Here is a 16,492-nt window from a genome sequence, read left to right as displayed (position 1 = left end):
TTGCACTGTCATGACTTTAAAAGAATAGAAAGAGAAAATTACCAGCAGTTGGTGTTTGTTGGGGGTTTGGGGAATAAATCGGGCTGCAGACCTCCTCGTTATATATTATAAGACTGACACATCATGAGAGGAGAAAATATGATCAGCGATATCACGAAAATTTTGACAGACTTATAGCTTTAGATTTCAAACTCAGCTGTGTGGGTATGTCATTCAAATCCCTCAAAAATTTACGAGCACTGGAAGAAGGCCATGTTTCCATCATTATTCATAAACAGGCTAGTTATTAGAAGAGATTTATGAGAGACGCTTTTTTTTAAAAAGTCGATGCCAGTATATAATTTTTGCATTTAAGTATTTGAAATTTTCTTTTTTGTACCAAATTTTATTTTTAAAAAATCAATTCAAACTTAAAACTTTTTAAAAATGAAAATCAATTTTCGATAAAATAGAAGATTTTTTTTTTAAATTGTTGAAAGAAAAAATATAAAGAAAAAGAAATGATTTATCATTGGATATAAAAAATATAAAGAAAAAGAAATGATTTATCATTAGATATACTAAAGAAAACATGCTATAAAAAGTCAGACAAGTGGACATTAAGTGAAGGTTCCGTATTTTTCAAAATTGTGACTTGATAAGGGTCATAGTGTACAAAAAAAGCTTTGATCTGATCCAGATCACATATTATGTATGTTATTGTCGAGTGTTTCTTCTCTCTTTGGGCTAAGACTGGAGGCTTAATGATCTGTTAAAGGATGCAATTCTCAGAGACTTTGATATGGTGGAACATATGTTCAAAGGCCATGATTTTTCTGCTAGCTGTTGATGATATAGGTATTGGGATTCTCAGAATGGATTGTTTGGAAATAATCACAAGATACCATCTGCAAGTTGGAGAACTTCAGGCCATTTTGCGGGGTGTTGAGAACTTAGTATCAGATGGACACATCTATTTTATTTTTATAATCATTTTCTACATCAAGTTCCCTGATATTTGAAATATGTGTTTCATATTTCCTCAATAGATTAGCTCTGAATTTAAAGAAGCAATGTTGTCTTTTTTAAGTTGAGTAATATTTGCTTCATATGTTTTTATTTTATCCACAATATAAACATAAAAGTTTTCTTAGCCCATTTCTTGAAAGCTTGATTTCTCAAAGATTCATCATAGCTTGAATCTGACAGATTTTTTGGAAATCTCCATTCTTTAGAAGTTTGGAAGGAAAACAAAAAATCAGTTTTAGCCATGTTAAAATGACAATGAATTTACAGTAAGATTTTATCATTAAATTCACTAGTGTTTTGTCAGCAGTTTGAAGATATAACTGTTCAAGCAAATACCAGAAACTTTTTGGAGAGATTAGCAGAATAATGAATTTTCTTTAGATATTTTCATCTCCCCTAATCACCCCTAACAGATGCGAAGAAATGTCATTTCGGAAATAAAATTCACTATATGATTCATTTTGATGTCAAAATAAATTGCATCTTTCTGGAATTGAATAAACAACTGGGTCATATTTTTGGGATGCCTTGCAGATATAATTCAGGTGAAAAAAATAGGGTTACAAGGGACGTAATTCTCATTTGCCTTTACAGACTCTGTCATTACATACAAAACTTATTGTTTTTTCAATAAATTACCTCTAACTAGACATCCGATGGAATGTATCATACTGCACTAGAATTAAAAAATGGAGGTGAAGAACAGTAAATAATTTACAATGAAAGGTGCACTTGTGAAGATTCCTCAGAATTTTATTCTATTGCTGAAGTTGAACACTTAATCTTCAATCAAGTTTGACCTTTTATCTATTTGCAAAGGTTGATGCTCATTCAGATGATTTTTTTCTCTATATGCAATAATTGAGTATGCATTAATTTGGACAATTTTTTTTTTTTTGCACTCAAACAATTTTCTCTAATGATACAGTAGTTGAGCACTTGCTCAGACAATATAACTTTTTTTATGTTTGCAGTAGTGCAGCAAGAAATTAAATGATTTTTTTTTTAAATTTCAGTGGTTGAGCGTTCGCAGTATGTCAGCGATGACCCATTTTTCCGCCACAAGTGTCGCCTCTGTCAGAAGGTCTTTGGCAGTGACAGTGCCCTGCAAATCCACATCCGCTCTCATACAGGTAAATATAGGTTTATATCCACTTTTAAATAAAGTATCCATTTAGTTTTAGATGCACCAATATATATATCCAGCATTAAGTATAGCCTAGTGCACAATGTAATGGGGTCTGAGAGGTGAATATATCCTTTTGTTCTAAGATGACTGACCTATGTTTAGGTCAGTAACTTTGACCTTTTGGGGTGACCTTTCTGGACAAAGCCTTACATGACATACTGCAATAATCAGCTGATTATATAGACCTGCATTATACCTTATAATAGTGATGGGGTGTTTCTCACCACCCTACAGTACATGTAGCCTGTATGATAACAGCTCTGATTATTAATAAGAGATGAGGTCTTCTCACATCTTTGTTTGAGCCAGGGGATCCTTGTCTGTACCAAAAAGGCAGTGTTGCCAAAACTCTCACAGATAGGTAGAAATAGAGATTGAGGGGGAGGGGGAAGTAGAAACTTAGTCTCTTGTGGTATTGTTTAAATGATTAAAAATATTAATTCTGAATTAAAAATTCTAAATGTAGTAATACAATTGGAATTTGGTAGGGAAAAATTCAAAAACAAATTGTAAATGTGCTTGTTTTCTATCATCATCATAAAATATTTCAGAACCCTTTATATTATGATAGTATCTGTTCATGTACAAAAACCTTTATTAAGCTGGAAGGAACTTAAAATATGCATTTAAAAGTATGGTCCGGGGCTAGAAATTGCCTTTTGATATTAATTAATTTTATTTTCTGCCAATGTGCTGTAGGAAAAACAAGCCCATGGACGTGGAAGTATGATATTGGTTATAAATTCTGTTAATAAATGAGCAATGCAACCTATAACACAAAGCCCATAGGGAATTAAAAACTGTTATATCAAAGAAAAGCAAAAAAAGGATTCAGGATTAATGAAGAAAATGTATGCTTGTTTTATGATCGGGTCCAGGTCTTAAATTGTGCAGTTAAATTAGAACGGTCTCACTTTTTCCTGGGCTGTAATGTGTTGCAGAGCAATTACAGGTGAAGTTATTCCGGTGTAAATCATTTGATAAAGGAGATGATATCACCCAGTTCAAAATTATTAGTTCCATAGTCGGCTATGACATCTGAATATTGAAAAATATGATTTATGTCTTCAAGCCTCTTGGAGCGCACAGGTTAACTTTCCATAAATTGATTTAGAAATGATGGGTCTGCTATTTTTATTACGAAAACGTCATGTAAATTTCACTTGTAACTAGCTGCAGAAATGATTTATTGAACATTCACCTACTCGCTTGTATTTGATTAAATATTTCATTTTTGCCATAAAATAATTCTATATAGCAACCGCCATATTTCTTTGGATACATGGATAGTCGTACTCGGAAAGTACGAGACTGATATTGGGAATATATCTATCAAATCTGTCAAGTGTAAGAGATAAGTGGAAGCACTACTTTTAAACAGTTTCAAGAGTGTTCGATTAACAAACAAGAAAAAATTGAAATAAAAAATGAAGATATATTTTCCTGTAGTTTGTATCAGAAGAAATCTAGGTCTTGAATTGCGTATGTAACCATGCCATATGTCCTTTGGCCTCTCTCACAATTGCTTCGCACTATTCGTCTGGGAAAATATTTTATATTGTCATAATTGTATTAAATGGGTACGCGAAAACGACATGTAAAAACCGGAATGTCCAAATTGATGATTTTACAACACTATCAGCAAGGTTCAGTTTGACAATGTCAGTCATAAATTATCAATTTTACGTCAGTATTTCTTAACAATTGTGTGAGAATTGAGTTATAATTCACCTAATATCGCAAACACCGCATCATAATCTTGAGCAATTTACAAGTAACATGGACGCTGCGAGTTCTTCACCGTCCTGTGAATCGAATTAGCAGACGACCCTTGGTGTCATCTGCCGCCAAAATTGACACGACGCAATGAACATGATGAAAAGAGGATCTGCTTTTTTTGTTGTATCGATTCTGCAATTCTTGAAGAAATTTATCTTTTTTGTCCCCAACATTGTAATCTAATTCTTAAACAATTTATGGTTCTTCGATAACTAATGAAACCCTCTTATTCCTGGACAGCCAAGAAAAATCATCCAGTAATTTTGCCAGTAGAAGGTGCAATTTATATTACAGACTTTGAGAATGCAATATCTTTTTTTCTTGTAATCGAATTAAGTGATAATGTCTTCACTTTATTATGAAAGACAGTTTTTTTTCAAATGTGTTGGTCTAGGATTAAGAATTGGCGTGCCGGATTCCTAACATTTCCCTTTTTGTGCGGGTTTTTGCCAATACATCGTGGCATAGTCGCCTGCGTCACAAAATTTATTCCTGCAGAAAAAAGCATAATAATATTATTTCCTTTTAATTTTCTATTTTAGGCCTATACAATATATCATGCAAGTTTTCTTTGTATGTTAATTTTATTGGTTGCTGTGACTTAATTTTCGTTTCGGTTCAGGGAGAAAATGAGTGATTGAGAATTTGCCGGACAGTTTCATTTGAAGCCCATCTTTTAATCACGATTCGCCTTTAAATTTACAAGGGCAGCGCATTACTCAATATTCTCTCTGGACCTTTGTGAAATGCATAGGTCACGGGGATAAGAAAGAATCCCCCTCACACCTGCCGACATGGACCTCGCACAGCTGATTAAAAACTGGACAGACATTAAACCAAGAGACAATTAAATAACGTTTTAACAACTTAAATCTCATTTACTTTCCTTTATTTATGAAAATTTTGTACGCAGTTAAAATATGACCATTCTAGCAATATTTTCTTAAATGCCAAGAGTATCTTTGATGAGTTAGGTTGAAAGAGACGAATATTGGCAGTGTATCGTTTTATGCGAAGGAAAGGGGGCCCTGACAATTATAATTCCTTTTGATTGAATTTTCCTATATGGCAATAACTCTAAAATTTACATTAGAATTATAATATTTCCCTCTGATGTCGAAAGAAGGCTATTTTCAATTTTAAAAAGCTAAGGTTGCCCATTTGTATGAATCAGTACGTACACGGTGAGCTTGGTGTATTATTATCCCAGAATTATGGGATCAGACACCATAATAAAATGTAGGAATTTTCTTATTAAAGAGACATATTAATTTGCTGTTTATCTTGTAACGCATAAGACACGGGATTCCTTCATCTTTAGAGGATTATTCCACAAAACGTTCTTTGGTAATAAAATTTTATCTATCAAGATATTCATCCAGCATTTGTTATCGGGGGACACATTTATAATTTGAATAAATTTGAAGGTTTGGAATTAATTTTGTATTAATATTTTTAAAGAATATTCTGAACAAGTAGTTTCAGATCTCTTGGAATGTATGAGCCAGGAATTTCATGAATCAACTCGCACCTGTGATTTTTTTTTATGATATCAATGGTAATTATACTACAAAATTTGATACATCCTTCTCGACTCATAAATTCAAAAAAGCCGTCTTCCACAAAACCCCTCGGACCGTCATTATCATAAATGTCATTTTATAAAATTGCTTTTTTACAATAGTGGAGGTCAGCCTCACCTCGGGAGAAATTTGACAAAATGATTGCCCCTTTTGTCGGTGCCGTACATAATGACCAATTTTCACTCCAACCCAAGATGAATTTAACACGGAGACGAAGTGACTTAAATATCTTTCCCTTATTATTTATGGCATCAAATAAAATCTGACAGGCTTATAAAGGATTGGATACGGCCAAAGGGATGTTGTATAATTTGTTACGGTCAGTTGAAGCTGACCAATGGTAATTACAGTCCTGTCATGTTCCGGCCTTTGAAGAGTTTGGCTGTATGATTCACAGATGGAATTATCTCTTAGACAAGAATCGAAGAGTTATTATTTTCTCGCCAATTTACGAACTTAAGAAACGGGTCATAAAAAGTCGAAAAATAATTAAAGTCAGACTTGGTCAAAAGAAATAGTGTTATTTCATATCAAAGTGAATGAGAGAAAAGTTGTAAAATTCAATTACTAATATCCCAAACTGAAATGGTCATTTTAGAATCCGGTAATTCGATATCTTTTATGCTTGTGAGGTAGATAGATTTTAGCGCTTGATCAACAAGAATTACATAACTGGTGCTGGAAATTCTTTAGAAATACGTTTAATGCCAGTCATAAACTCATGCCAGAGGGTCAACGACAATATTTGTATATATTTGATTATAGTTTTTAATTCAGATGTGAGGAAATTGGATCAATAGGTAGATATTTACTTAAAGATATTCATTTTCATACACCGTGGTCCGGTTTATAACAAACGCAAACATTTCTTTTCTGAGAGATAATTTAGATAAACACCCGCGACTTACTCCGTATTTTATCTCACCTCTCATAAAAGACCAAAAATTGAAACAAGAATCCATCTGTGTTTGTTCATCTTTAATTAATACATTTTAACCCACCAATCCCTATGGAAAGATATGATGAAAACAATTAAGGGCTTTCTTTTGGAGTGGACATCTGCGTTGTCCATCTCGGTCCAGCGACTGGGGATTTCCCTCTACGCTTCACTGACTCTCAGAAATTATATCACAAAAATGTCGTCTTAACCTAAATTATCAAAATTGCATAAGAGATCCCAGCTTAAGAATTAGAATTATGTGGGGGTTCGAGGATTATAAATATATCATATTAATGTTTGTCTTCCGGCTTAACCATTTCATTCAGCATATCAATTCGTCTTTCATACCTTTATCCTTAATCAGAAGTAAATAGAGGCAGGATAATGAGATCTAACGTAATCAACATGAACAAGCTTACGAGTCTTCTTAATTTTGAATATTTAAAAGAAGTTATCATAATATTAGTGTTATGATTCATTTTGTCTTATTAATAAATGCGTCTCATTTCTTTGGCCCCGCTTTTGTTGGCAGACTCGGTGCTGGCATTCTACAGTTTCAGTTATGTTTTATTGTGAAATAAATATTTATGCCTTTTGTCATAAGAACGTGTTTTTCTGTTATCTTATCGAATTTCGAACCCCTCCTGAAATGAGTCGAACACCGGGGTAATTGGCGTTATTTAATGTCTCAAAGTAAGAAAAATATAAACAACGAAATATTTAAATATAAGAAAACTTTTGATATCAGCTATAGTAAAAGTAAAGTTCAATTCTTTTATTAATCACTAGCGAGAAGAAGTGCCATTTTCAGCACGTATGTACGTTCTGGATTTTAGCAAAGCTCTCTAGACACTTCAGATCACTTTTGAAAATCACTGTTTGATTTATGGCGTTGAAAACCTTGGATTAATTATCCTTCCAAAACTGTTAAATTGCAGCCACGTTTTATTTCAACCTTACATCATAACGCATATGCTGTACATGTGAATGTAGACTAATCATTCCACATGTGAATAGGACAAAAAACAGCTCACTTCCTCTGTAATGTGACGCGCACCAGGGGAAGGTTTATTGTTTAAAACAGGCGGAAAAAAGTAAAATATCCAATTTGAATTTGGTAGTTTTAGATGATTAGTAACAATATGTAATTTATGCATAGTTTATACCCAAACTTGAATTTTCTACACCTTTTCTAAATGAAAGATGTTTTCTTTAATTAAAGCTTGTAAAAATCAAACTATGTTGACAACTGTTTCTTTTTTTACTTTAGGCGAGAGGCCGTTTAAATGCAACATATGTGGGAATCGCTTTACAACGAGAGGGAATCTGAAGGTTCACTTCGAGAGACATAAAGCCAAGTACCCTCATGTTAAGATGAACCCCCACCCTGTCCCAGAACATCTTGACAAAATACCATCAATGCCTCTGATTGGATCCCCTTTCCCAACAACACCGACGCCGCCTCTTCCACTTCCGGGAGGAATGTTCACCTCAGCGCCACCTATGTCAATTTCTTCTATGATGTCATCAATTTACTCCAACTCTATGTTTGGGCCTAGACCAGCACCGCGATTTCCACCAGGACCCTCTCATAGCGGAGAGCAGAGATCCTCGAGTGCTGCATCTTCCTCAAGTCTCTCTCAAACCAGTCCCACACCAACAGCACAGACTGCAAGTGAAGCGCCGGTGCGTAAGTCTCCCAACGTAACTGATACAGCAGTCACTACACCAGCGACGTCTGCTGTGAAGCGCGAGGCACCCAGCCCGATTGAGTCCCAGTCCAAAATGAGTCGTCAATCTAGTCAATTTCCTCTTCTATCACCAGTCCCATCAGTACCACCACCTCCTCTGACGCCATCTGCTGGTGGATACTCATCACGTGATTCAATCTTGCCAACTAAACTGATTGACCATGACGAAAGTCTAGAGCAGTATATGGAAATCGATCGTTCAGAGACGTCTAAGCTACAACAACTCGTAGACAATCTGGAAAACAAAGTATCGGATCCAAACCAATGCGTTATATGCCACCGTGTTCTTAGCTGTAAAAGCGCCCTTCAGATGCATTACCGCATCCATACTGGTGAACGACCATACAAATGCAAGATTTGTGGCCGGGCCTTTACAACGAAAGGAAACTTGAAAACTCACATGGGTGTTCATCGAATGAAACCCCCTATCAGGATGATGCACCAATGCCCAGTTTGTCACAAAAGCTTTACAAACCTATTGGTTCTACAACAGCACATACGAAGCCACGCAAGCTTGCCTGGGATGCCACCGATGCCAGACATGTCTCATTTCAAAGCATTTGGAAACTTCCCGAGACCCATGGAATGGGGTCACCGACCATTTGATCTTTCCTTCAGACCCGGACCTGAAAGGGAACTAGACCTTAGCAAAACATCCCCAACGTATCAGATGAAACGAAGCAAGGAATACGAAGATGACATGGAGGATAGAGATGTTTCTAGAGATATGGATGATGATTACAACGACGAACCAAGTCGTAGCGAAGGAGAGTTACGACAAAATGGCAATGATCATGCAGACGAGACAAATGAGGAGGAAGGCAATGGAAATGATAAAGAAAACCATTTAAAGGATCGTCCCTTACGGCCGGATTCAGCAAAATCTGACAGTTCGAAAGGTTCCGCCAGATCTGCATCTCCAAACACAGATGACGAGAGCAATTTGGGATTTCACTCCACAAGCATGTTTACCCCTTCCTTAGGAATGGGATCGATACCTTCATATAACACTTCTCTCGCTGCACTTGAAGAACGCGTGCGAGCAATTGATTCTTCCATGGCGAGTCATAGATATAATCCGTTCGGTCTTAATGGATTTCCACACCCTCCAATGGAAAAGAAAAAAATGGAAGACAATGGCGATATATCAGACTCAGAGGAAAATGGATCAGCAGATGATAGCAAACCAGGGACGCCAGCTTTGTCCGTGAACAGTGATGGTGGAAATTCTATGAATGGATTCATGATGAGCGGAGACAAATTGACCACTACTTGTAATATTTGCTATAAAACTTTTGCGTGTCGAAGTGCTTTGGACATTCACTACCGTAGTCATACCAAAGAGCGCCCTTTTAAGTGCGAAGTCTGTGACCGGTCCTTTACCACGAAGGGAAATATGAAGCAGCACATGCTAACGCACAAAATACGCGACCTTCCTAATTCATTCAATAACAACAGCAACAGCAGTGAGAATCTGGAAAACGATGAAGCATTTGATACGCTCGAAAACTCCAACGACTCAGTAACAGACGAGAAGAAAACGGAGGACCAACCGCACAAACAAGATTCGCCTAAAGTCAGTGAAAGCAATAACCAGGAGCGACAGAGCAGCGCGCCTTCTGTTTCCAGTAGCAGTGGGAGTAATTATACAAATAGTGGAGGAAGCGTCTCCAATGGTTCACAGGATAACTCCCCATTCCTGCGAAGAACTCCACTGAAGCACCAATGCCAAGTTTGCCAGAAAGGTTTCTCAAGCGCCAGCGCCCTACAAATTCACATCAGAACTCATACTGGAGACAAACCCTTCAAATGCACGGTTTGTGGTAAAGCCTTTACAACAAAAGGGAACTTGAAAGTTCATATGGGTACTCATATGTGGAATAACAGTCCCTCTCGTCGTGGGCGCAGGATGTCCATCGAACCTCCGTTCATGATGACGCACAAAGAGAATCCCTACATGCAGGGAGGCTTTCCACCAAGAGCTCCGGATTTCTTTCCTTACCAGTTTCCACCCTTCATGAATGGCGTCCCCCCTCACAAGATGAACGAAATATCTGTCATTCAGAGCCTGGCTAGTGGTATGGGACACATGCCGACTATACCGCTCAACGCAGATCATCTGACCTCGCCACGACCCAAGCTCACTGACAGTGAAGGAAAAGCTGCGTCATGGAGGAAAAGCGATACGAATGGAAATATTACTTCCTCGGGAGAGCTGGACTTGAGTATGAAAACAAATACATCCACCTCACCAAACAATAACAGTAAACCCTCCCCCACCCCCGGGGACAACTGGAACTCTGCCTGGAAGACCATGTGTCACCTATGTAACCAGAACTTTCCCTCCCCATCAGCGCTAGAATATCACCTTCAGAACTTCCATCTGAAAGGCGCCGAACCACGCCCAAAAAGCATAGTTGCTTAAATACTTAAAAAACGGTGTTGTAAATTATGTTAGGCATTCCACTGTCAGCCAGAACATTATTGTGTTGTTGAATGTTACTGTTTATCATCTGTGAAAAGAGATATGAATGCATCAGAAATCCTGTAAATATTGATAAGAAATCCAAATTGTTTCACAGATAAAAAGGATGGTGCATTTACAATATACATGTAGAGGCATATGTAAGGCTGTAGTATTGTTAGCCGCTATTGACGCATGCATTGAAGAAGTTTCAAAGTCTTGAATTTTTGCAAGTAGTCTTGCGCATGGAAAGTCTAGTCGAATCTCATCGATAATCAAACAACATATCACGTAATATAGTATCTTCTACCTCGTTTTGCTTATTGTAAACATAGGGCGGTGTATTCGATTCATTTTGAGTGGCTATATACGATTGTTATTCTTGGAAAGAATAAGTGCTTGCAATACCTGCTACGCATTAAAATTGATTGATACGCAGTCAATGAATATTAAGCATTTCAATTATCCAAATAAGGGTTATATATACATATATGTTGAATAGTGAGTACATGTATTGTAGTTTAGTACAGTGTTTCGCTTTGTATACAAACCGTTAGTTTATTTGTACATACAGATATTGATTTATATACATATACTGATATACATGTATTGCTTTTTTGTTATTTTATTATGAAAGCTTACAGACTTGTACATTTTATTTTACTTGTTATTTTCTTTACATCAGACAATTTTGTAATTATATGTCTAGCTGTGGTTACCACGTCATCAACTTTGTATGAGAGTCACTTGTAGCTATGGTAACAAGTTTACGGTGCTGCTTAGCATTCTTTTGCCCCCTGCTGACATTATATTAGAATTTTTTGCGGAATTTATTTTTCACCGGTCTATAGTTGTGTGCATGTTTATTTATTGAACAATATTTGTGTCTTCCTTTGTTTCACTGCTGGGGTACAACACACAACCTATCACCCCAATCATCTCCATGCAAACAATGTGCACTGGGAACAAATACAGACTGTAATGTGTAGTTTTAGAGTTTAAGACTAGATCCTGTGTTATTATTTTTTTTCATATGATGAAGTGATAGTTATTTGGTTTATGGAATATGTGATCAAATGAGTTCACTTTAAAAAGGAATTGTGACGCATGCGTGCTGAGTGAAGTTGTCTGAACTTTTGACCTTTGTACAGTATACAAAACGTTAAAGACGCCAGACAGATGGTGATAAAATTTGTGAAATCCATAACTAATCTGTATTGTAGTTGTTCTGAAAACTGTATTTAAAAAGTGATTTTTAGGTAAGGAAATCCATGTTTGATTATTTCCCACAGGTTATTGAGTTCTAGCGTTAGATTTAGGTTCGACACTCTACAAAAGAACGTTATTTGATAACGCTGTATTTTTGTCTGTGATGACATAATTTGAATAATTATAACACTGTACAGAAGTGTCGAAATTAAAGTGTGGATGTTTGGAAAGATTTAGTGATCCCAGGTTACCTGTGTTCTTCATAGATTTTGCCAAATGGCAAAGAAGCAAAATAAAAATATACGTAAAAATATCACTGATTTGTGTTCTTTTTTTTATATGGACTTATGTCGTGGGACAGTAATACCCTGCATGGTAGCTGCACACCCATGTTTGAAGGGAGTCAGATCATCTGAAGAGCCACGCTGCACAAGCATCTTCCATATCCCAAGAAACATCCTTATCCTCCAGTATAAATTATTACAAATGAGAAATAGTTTTTGTAAATTATTTGAAATTATACTATAATTTCACCGCTCTTAATGGACACGATAAAAATTCGAAAAGTTCATGGAAACATTTTTTTTCTGAAAGTTTTTTATCATTTTTTTTGAAAAAAAATGATTCAATTAATTATATATTGATATATACTTTATTTTTTCAATTATGTTTCAAGGAAAAAGCTTCATGCAATAATTTGATCTCACTCCAAATAAAGCGATGGTATGTAGTGTTATAAGATTTTACATTGATTACCCGTGATTTTTAGGTTTATTAAGTAGAATGGAGACTTGGCCTTTTCATATTAAAAAATCAGATTACATGTAATAATCTATTCAGTAAAATAAATATATCATATATTTTTTAAAAAAATTGACATTACTGAAAATATAATTGTGAAAGAAAAAAAAATTACCATGAACTTTAATTTGAAATTGAGAAATACAGGATCTAAAAGCTGATGTTTTCCCCGTTCTTTCACATCTTTTCAATACTGAATCTGTATTTTTCCATTGAGTTGTATTAATTTTAGAACATAATTCAAACTTTATAGATGAAATATATTAACTGAGCAATTCTACGAAGAACATCTAGAAAAAGAAATTAGTTTACTTCAAACGTGAAAATGTTTATTCAAACGTTAACCAAACCTCGGTTTCAAAAAATGATAGCAAAGAGAATACGTAGAAAGAAGAGAACGACATTGTGAAAACAAAGGACAGAGATGTTTGGTTTTCATTTAAACATATAATTCATGACAAATATAAGAATTTCTCTGTGCAAATGTCAAGCAAACAAGTGAAAAAGTTAAGAGAGCAAGATTACATTGGTTCCATTTATTGAATAACAAATGATTAGCAGGTTAAAGGTTAAAGGTTTCCGTAAAAGGTGAAGGTTACTCTGGCAAGTATTGTCAACTTTGCCTTGCGCCTTTTACAGGTATACATGGATACTGTACCTCCAAATCTGGTGAACCTTGACCCTCAAGCAGCTCATATTTCCAGGTCAAGGATATCATCGTTGTTTCTTATGGTCGCCTTAAAACTTGATGGCATAAAAGAATATGTCTAGTCTCCAAGACCATAAATTGAGAACAGACTTAAACCTGTTAAGTTCAAAATAAGTATTCGGGTTTACCTTGATTTCTATTAACCTGCTTGAAAAGTTGCTAGTTTGTATATTTTTTATAACTAAAATCAAGTTATGAAAATTCTTGGGTTTTTTTAAAGACCTATTTCGGAAGTTTTACTGATTTGAAATTTTGGTTTTTAGATGTTCAGTGTATTGTCTCAGTTCATGGTCTTGGGACAAGGTAGTTTTACTATGAGTTCTTTTTTAAAGTAATATGAGTTTTTTATGCCCTCGGAATGGAAGATGCGGAGATATACTTTAATTTTGTTTGTCTGCAAAACATTTAACCTTGCCCATAACTTTTGATTAGGTGAAGCTATGACTTTGATATTTCACTTTATTTTTTGTGACAGGCCCTTCCAGTAGATACCAACAAATTTGACATCTTGACCTTGAAATTTGATCCAATTTTGCCAAAAAATTATCCAACTTTAACCTTGGGTTTTTTGAATATTGTAGTTGATGCTAAGTCTTTTTAACGTCATTTTTAGCTCTACTGGTCAGAGACCAGAAGAGCTTATGCGATAGTAATGCGTCCGTCGTCCGTCCGTCTGTCTGTCTGTCCGTCTGTAAACAATTTTTCAAAATGCTACTCCTCCTACAAATTTGGTCTGATTTCAATATAACTTGGCACACAAGTAGACTACACTAAGATACATAATTCTGTGTATCGGTTTTTGATTTGGATGAACGGTGTTGCCGTGGTTACTAAAAATAGAAATTTCTGTGAAATTCTTTCAAAATGCTACTCCTCCTACAGTTTTGGTCTGATTTCAATTTAACTTGGCACACAAGTAGACTACACTAAGATACATAATTCTGTGTATCGGTTTTTGATTTCGATGAACGGTGTTGCCTTGGTTACTGAAAATAGAAATTTCTGTGAAATTCTTTCAAAATGCTACTCCTCCTACAGTTTTGGTCTGATTTCAATATAACTTGGCACACAAGTAGACTACACTAAGATACATAATTCTGTGTATCGGTTTTTGATTTCGATGAACGGTGTTGCCGTGGTTACTAAAAATAGAAATTTCTGTGAAATTCTTTCAAAATGCTACTCCTCCTACAGTTTTGGTCTGATTTCAATATAACTTGACACACAAGTAGAACACACTAAGGTACATAAATCTATTTATCAGTTTTTGATTTCGATGAACTGTGTTGACGTGCTTCTAAAAATAGAAATTTCTGTGAAATTCTTTCAAAATGCTACTCTTCCTACAGTTTTGGTCTGATTTCAATATAACTTGGCACACAAGTAGACTACACTAAGATACATAATTCTGTGTATCGGTTTTTGATTTCGATGAACGGTGTTGCTGTGGTTACTAAAAATAGAAATTTCTGTGAAATTATTTCAAAATGCTACTCCTCCTACAGTTTTGGTCTGATTTCAATATATAACTTGGCACATAAGTAGACTACACTAAGATACATAATTCTGTGTATCGGTTTTTGATTTTGAACGGTGTTGCCGTGGTTACTAAAAATAGAAATTTCTGTGAAATTCTTTCAAAATGCTACTCCTCCTACAGTTTTGGTCTGATTTCAATATAACTTGACACACAAGTAGAACACACTAAGGTACATAAATCTATTTATCAGTTTTTGATTTCGATGAACGGTGTTGCTGTGGTTACTAAAAATAGAAATTTCTGTGAAATTATTTCAAAATGCTACACCTCCTACAGTTTTGGTCTGATTTCAATATAACTTGGCACACAAGTAGACTACACTAAGGTACATAATTCTGTGTATAGTTTTTCACTTCAATGAACGGTGTTGCCACGGTTACTAAAAATAGAAATTTCTGTTTAATACATTCAAAATGCTACTCCAAATACAGTTTTAGTCTGATTATAATGTAATGTGGCATGCAAGTAGACTACACTAAAACATAAAGAGACTAAATCAAGGATCATTTTTCTATTAATTGCTTTTGAAAAGTTTCAATTCCCAACTGCCTAAGTACTTTTCTCTTCTTTTGCTATAAGTACAAACCAGTAGAGCTTCAGTCTCAACAGAGACTTCTGGTTTTTTTAAATTTGACATAGGTATTTATATTTTTAAACAATTGACCTTGACCTTAGAGTTTGACCCACTTAAAAAATCTTAAGCCTTAGCCATAACTTTTGAAGAGTTAACACTGGAAACTGGAAAGTTCATATTTCACAACCAAATTTCTCTTAAAAAGACCTTTGGATATCCAAAATTTTGACTTTTTAAATGTGACCGTGAAATTTCACCTACTTTCCAAAAAACTTTGACCTTGGCCATAACTTTTGAGCAGTTATGTCACACTTGTATTTCTTATGACAAAGTCCTCTCTGTGTATACCATTAATTTTGAGCCATTAGTCTCTAACCTTGGAGTTTGACCCACTTTGAAGAAACTTTACCCTTGACAATATATTTTGAATGGTAAGATCTTGGGCTTTCATATTTTATAGGTATATTGATCTAGTAGACAAAGCCTTCTTTGGTTAACAACATTTTTGTTCTCTTGACCTTGGAAATTGACATGCATTTGAGAAACTTTAACATTCGCCATAAGCTGCCGTACGAAGGCATCAGTGTTTCACAACCATATTTTGTTCCTTTTTGTTGTTGTCGTTACAAAATTCAAATATTGCTGTAAAACATATTTCTTTGATAATTATGCAGGTAACAAACTTTCATAATAAATAAAACTAAAGCTTTTTAAGCTTTTTAATCTTTTAACTTTTTTTAAAATTCAAAGTCATGAACTGATTGTGACTTTATGCTTTCATAAGTACTTCACTCAGACCATGAAAGGAAGGCCTAGGATACTAGATCTGTTGCGCTACCTACTTTGGCTGGTCCCTTGGTTATTGTACGGGGCAACAAGAAAGAATAAGGTGACTATACTCTGGGTCAAGGTCACAATTCAAACACAAAGGTAAGGAATCAATCC

General features: G+C 35.2%; 1 protein-coding gene across 2 annotated transcripts in view; it reads left to right on the top strand.

The window, feature by feature from the left end:
* LOC134248983 (sal-like protein 3) overlaps nucleotides 1-12,236 on the top strand; it is a 39,015-nt gene extending 26,779 nt beyond the window's left edge. For both annotated transcript variants that reach the window (XM_062731361.1, XM_062731360.1), the window contains 2 exons: nucleotides 2,025-2,141; nucleotides 7,770-12,236. In XM_062731361.1, coding sequence (XP_062587345.1) covers nucleotides 2,025-2,141; nucleotides 7,770-10,675 — 3,023 coding nt within the window. In that variant the 3' untranslated portion in view covers nucleotides 10,676-12,236. The remainder of the gene's footprint in view (nucleotides 1-2,024; nucleotides 2,142-7,769) is intronic.
* Nucleotides 12,237-16,492: the final 4,256 nt, after the last annotated feature.

Source organism: Saccostrea cucullata, unplaced genomic scaffold (assembly GCF_032062105.1).
Source record: "Saccostrea cucullata isolate Sc308-1 unplaced genomic scaffold, CSIRO_AGI_Scuc_v1 ctg1884, whole genome shotgun sequence".
NCBI classification, from domain to species: domain Eukaryota; kingdom Metazoa; phylum Mollusca; class Bivalvia; order Ostreida; family Ostreidae; genus Saccostrea; species Saccostrea cuccullata.
This window is presented reverse-complemented; position numbering and strand designations above follow the sequence as displayed.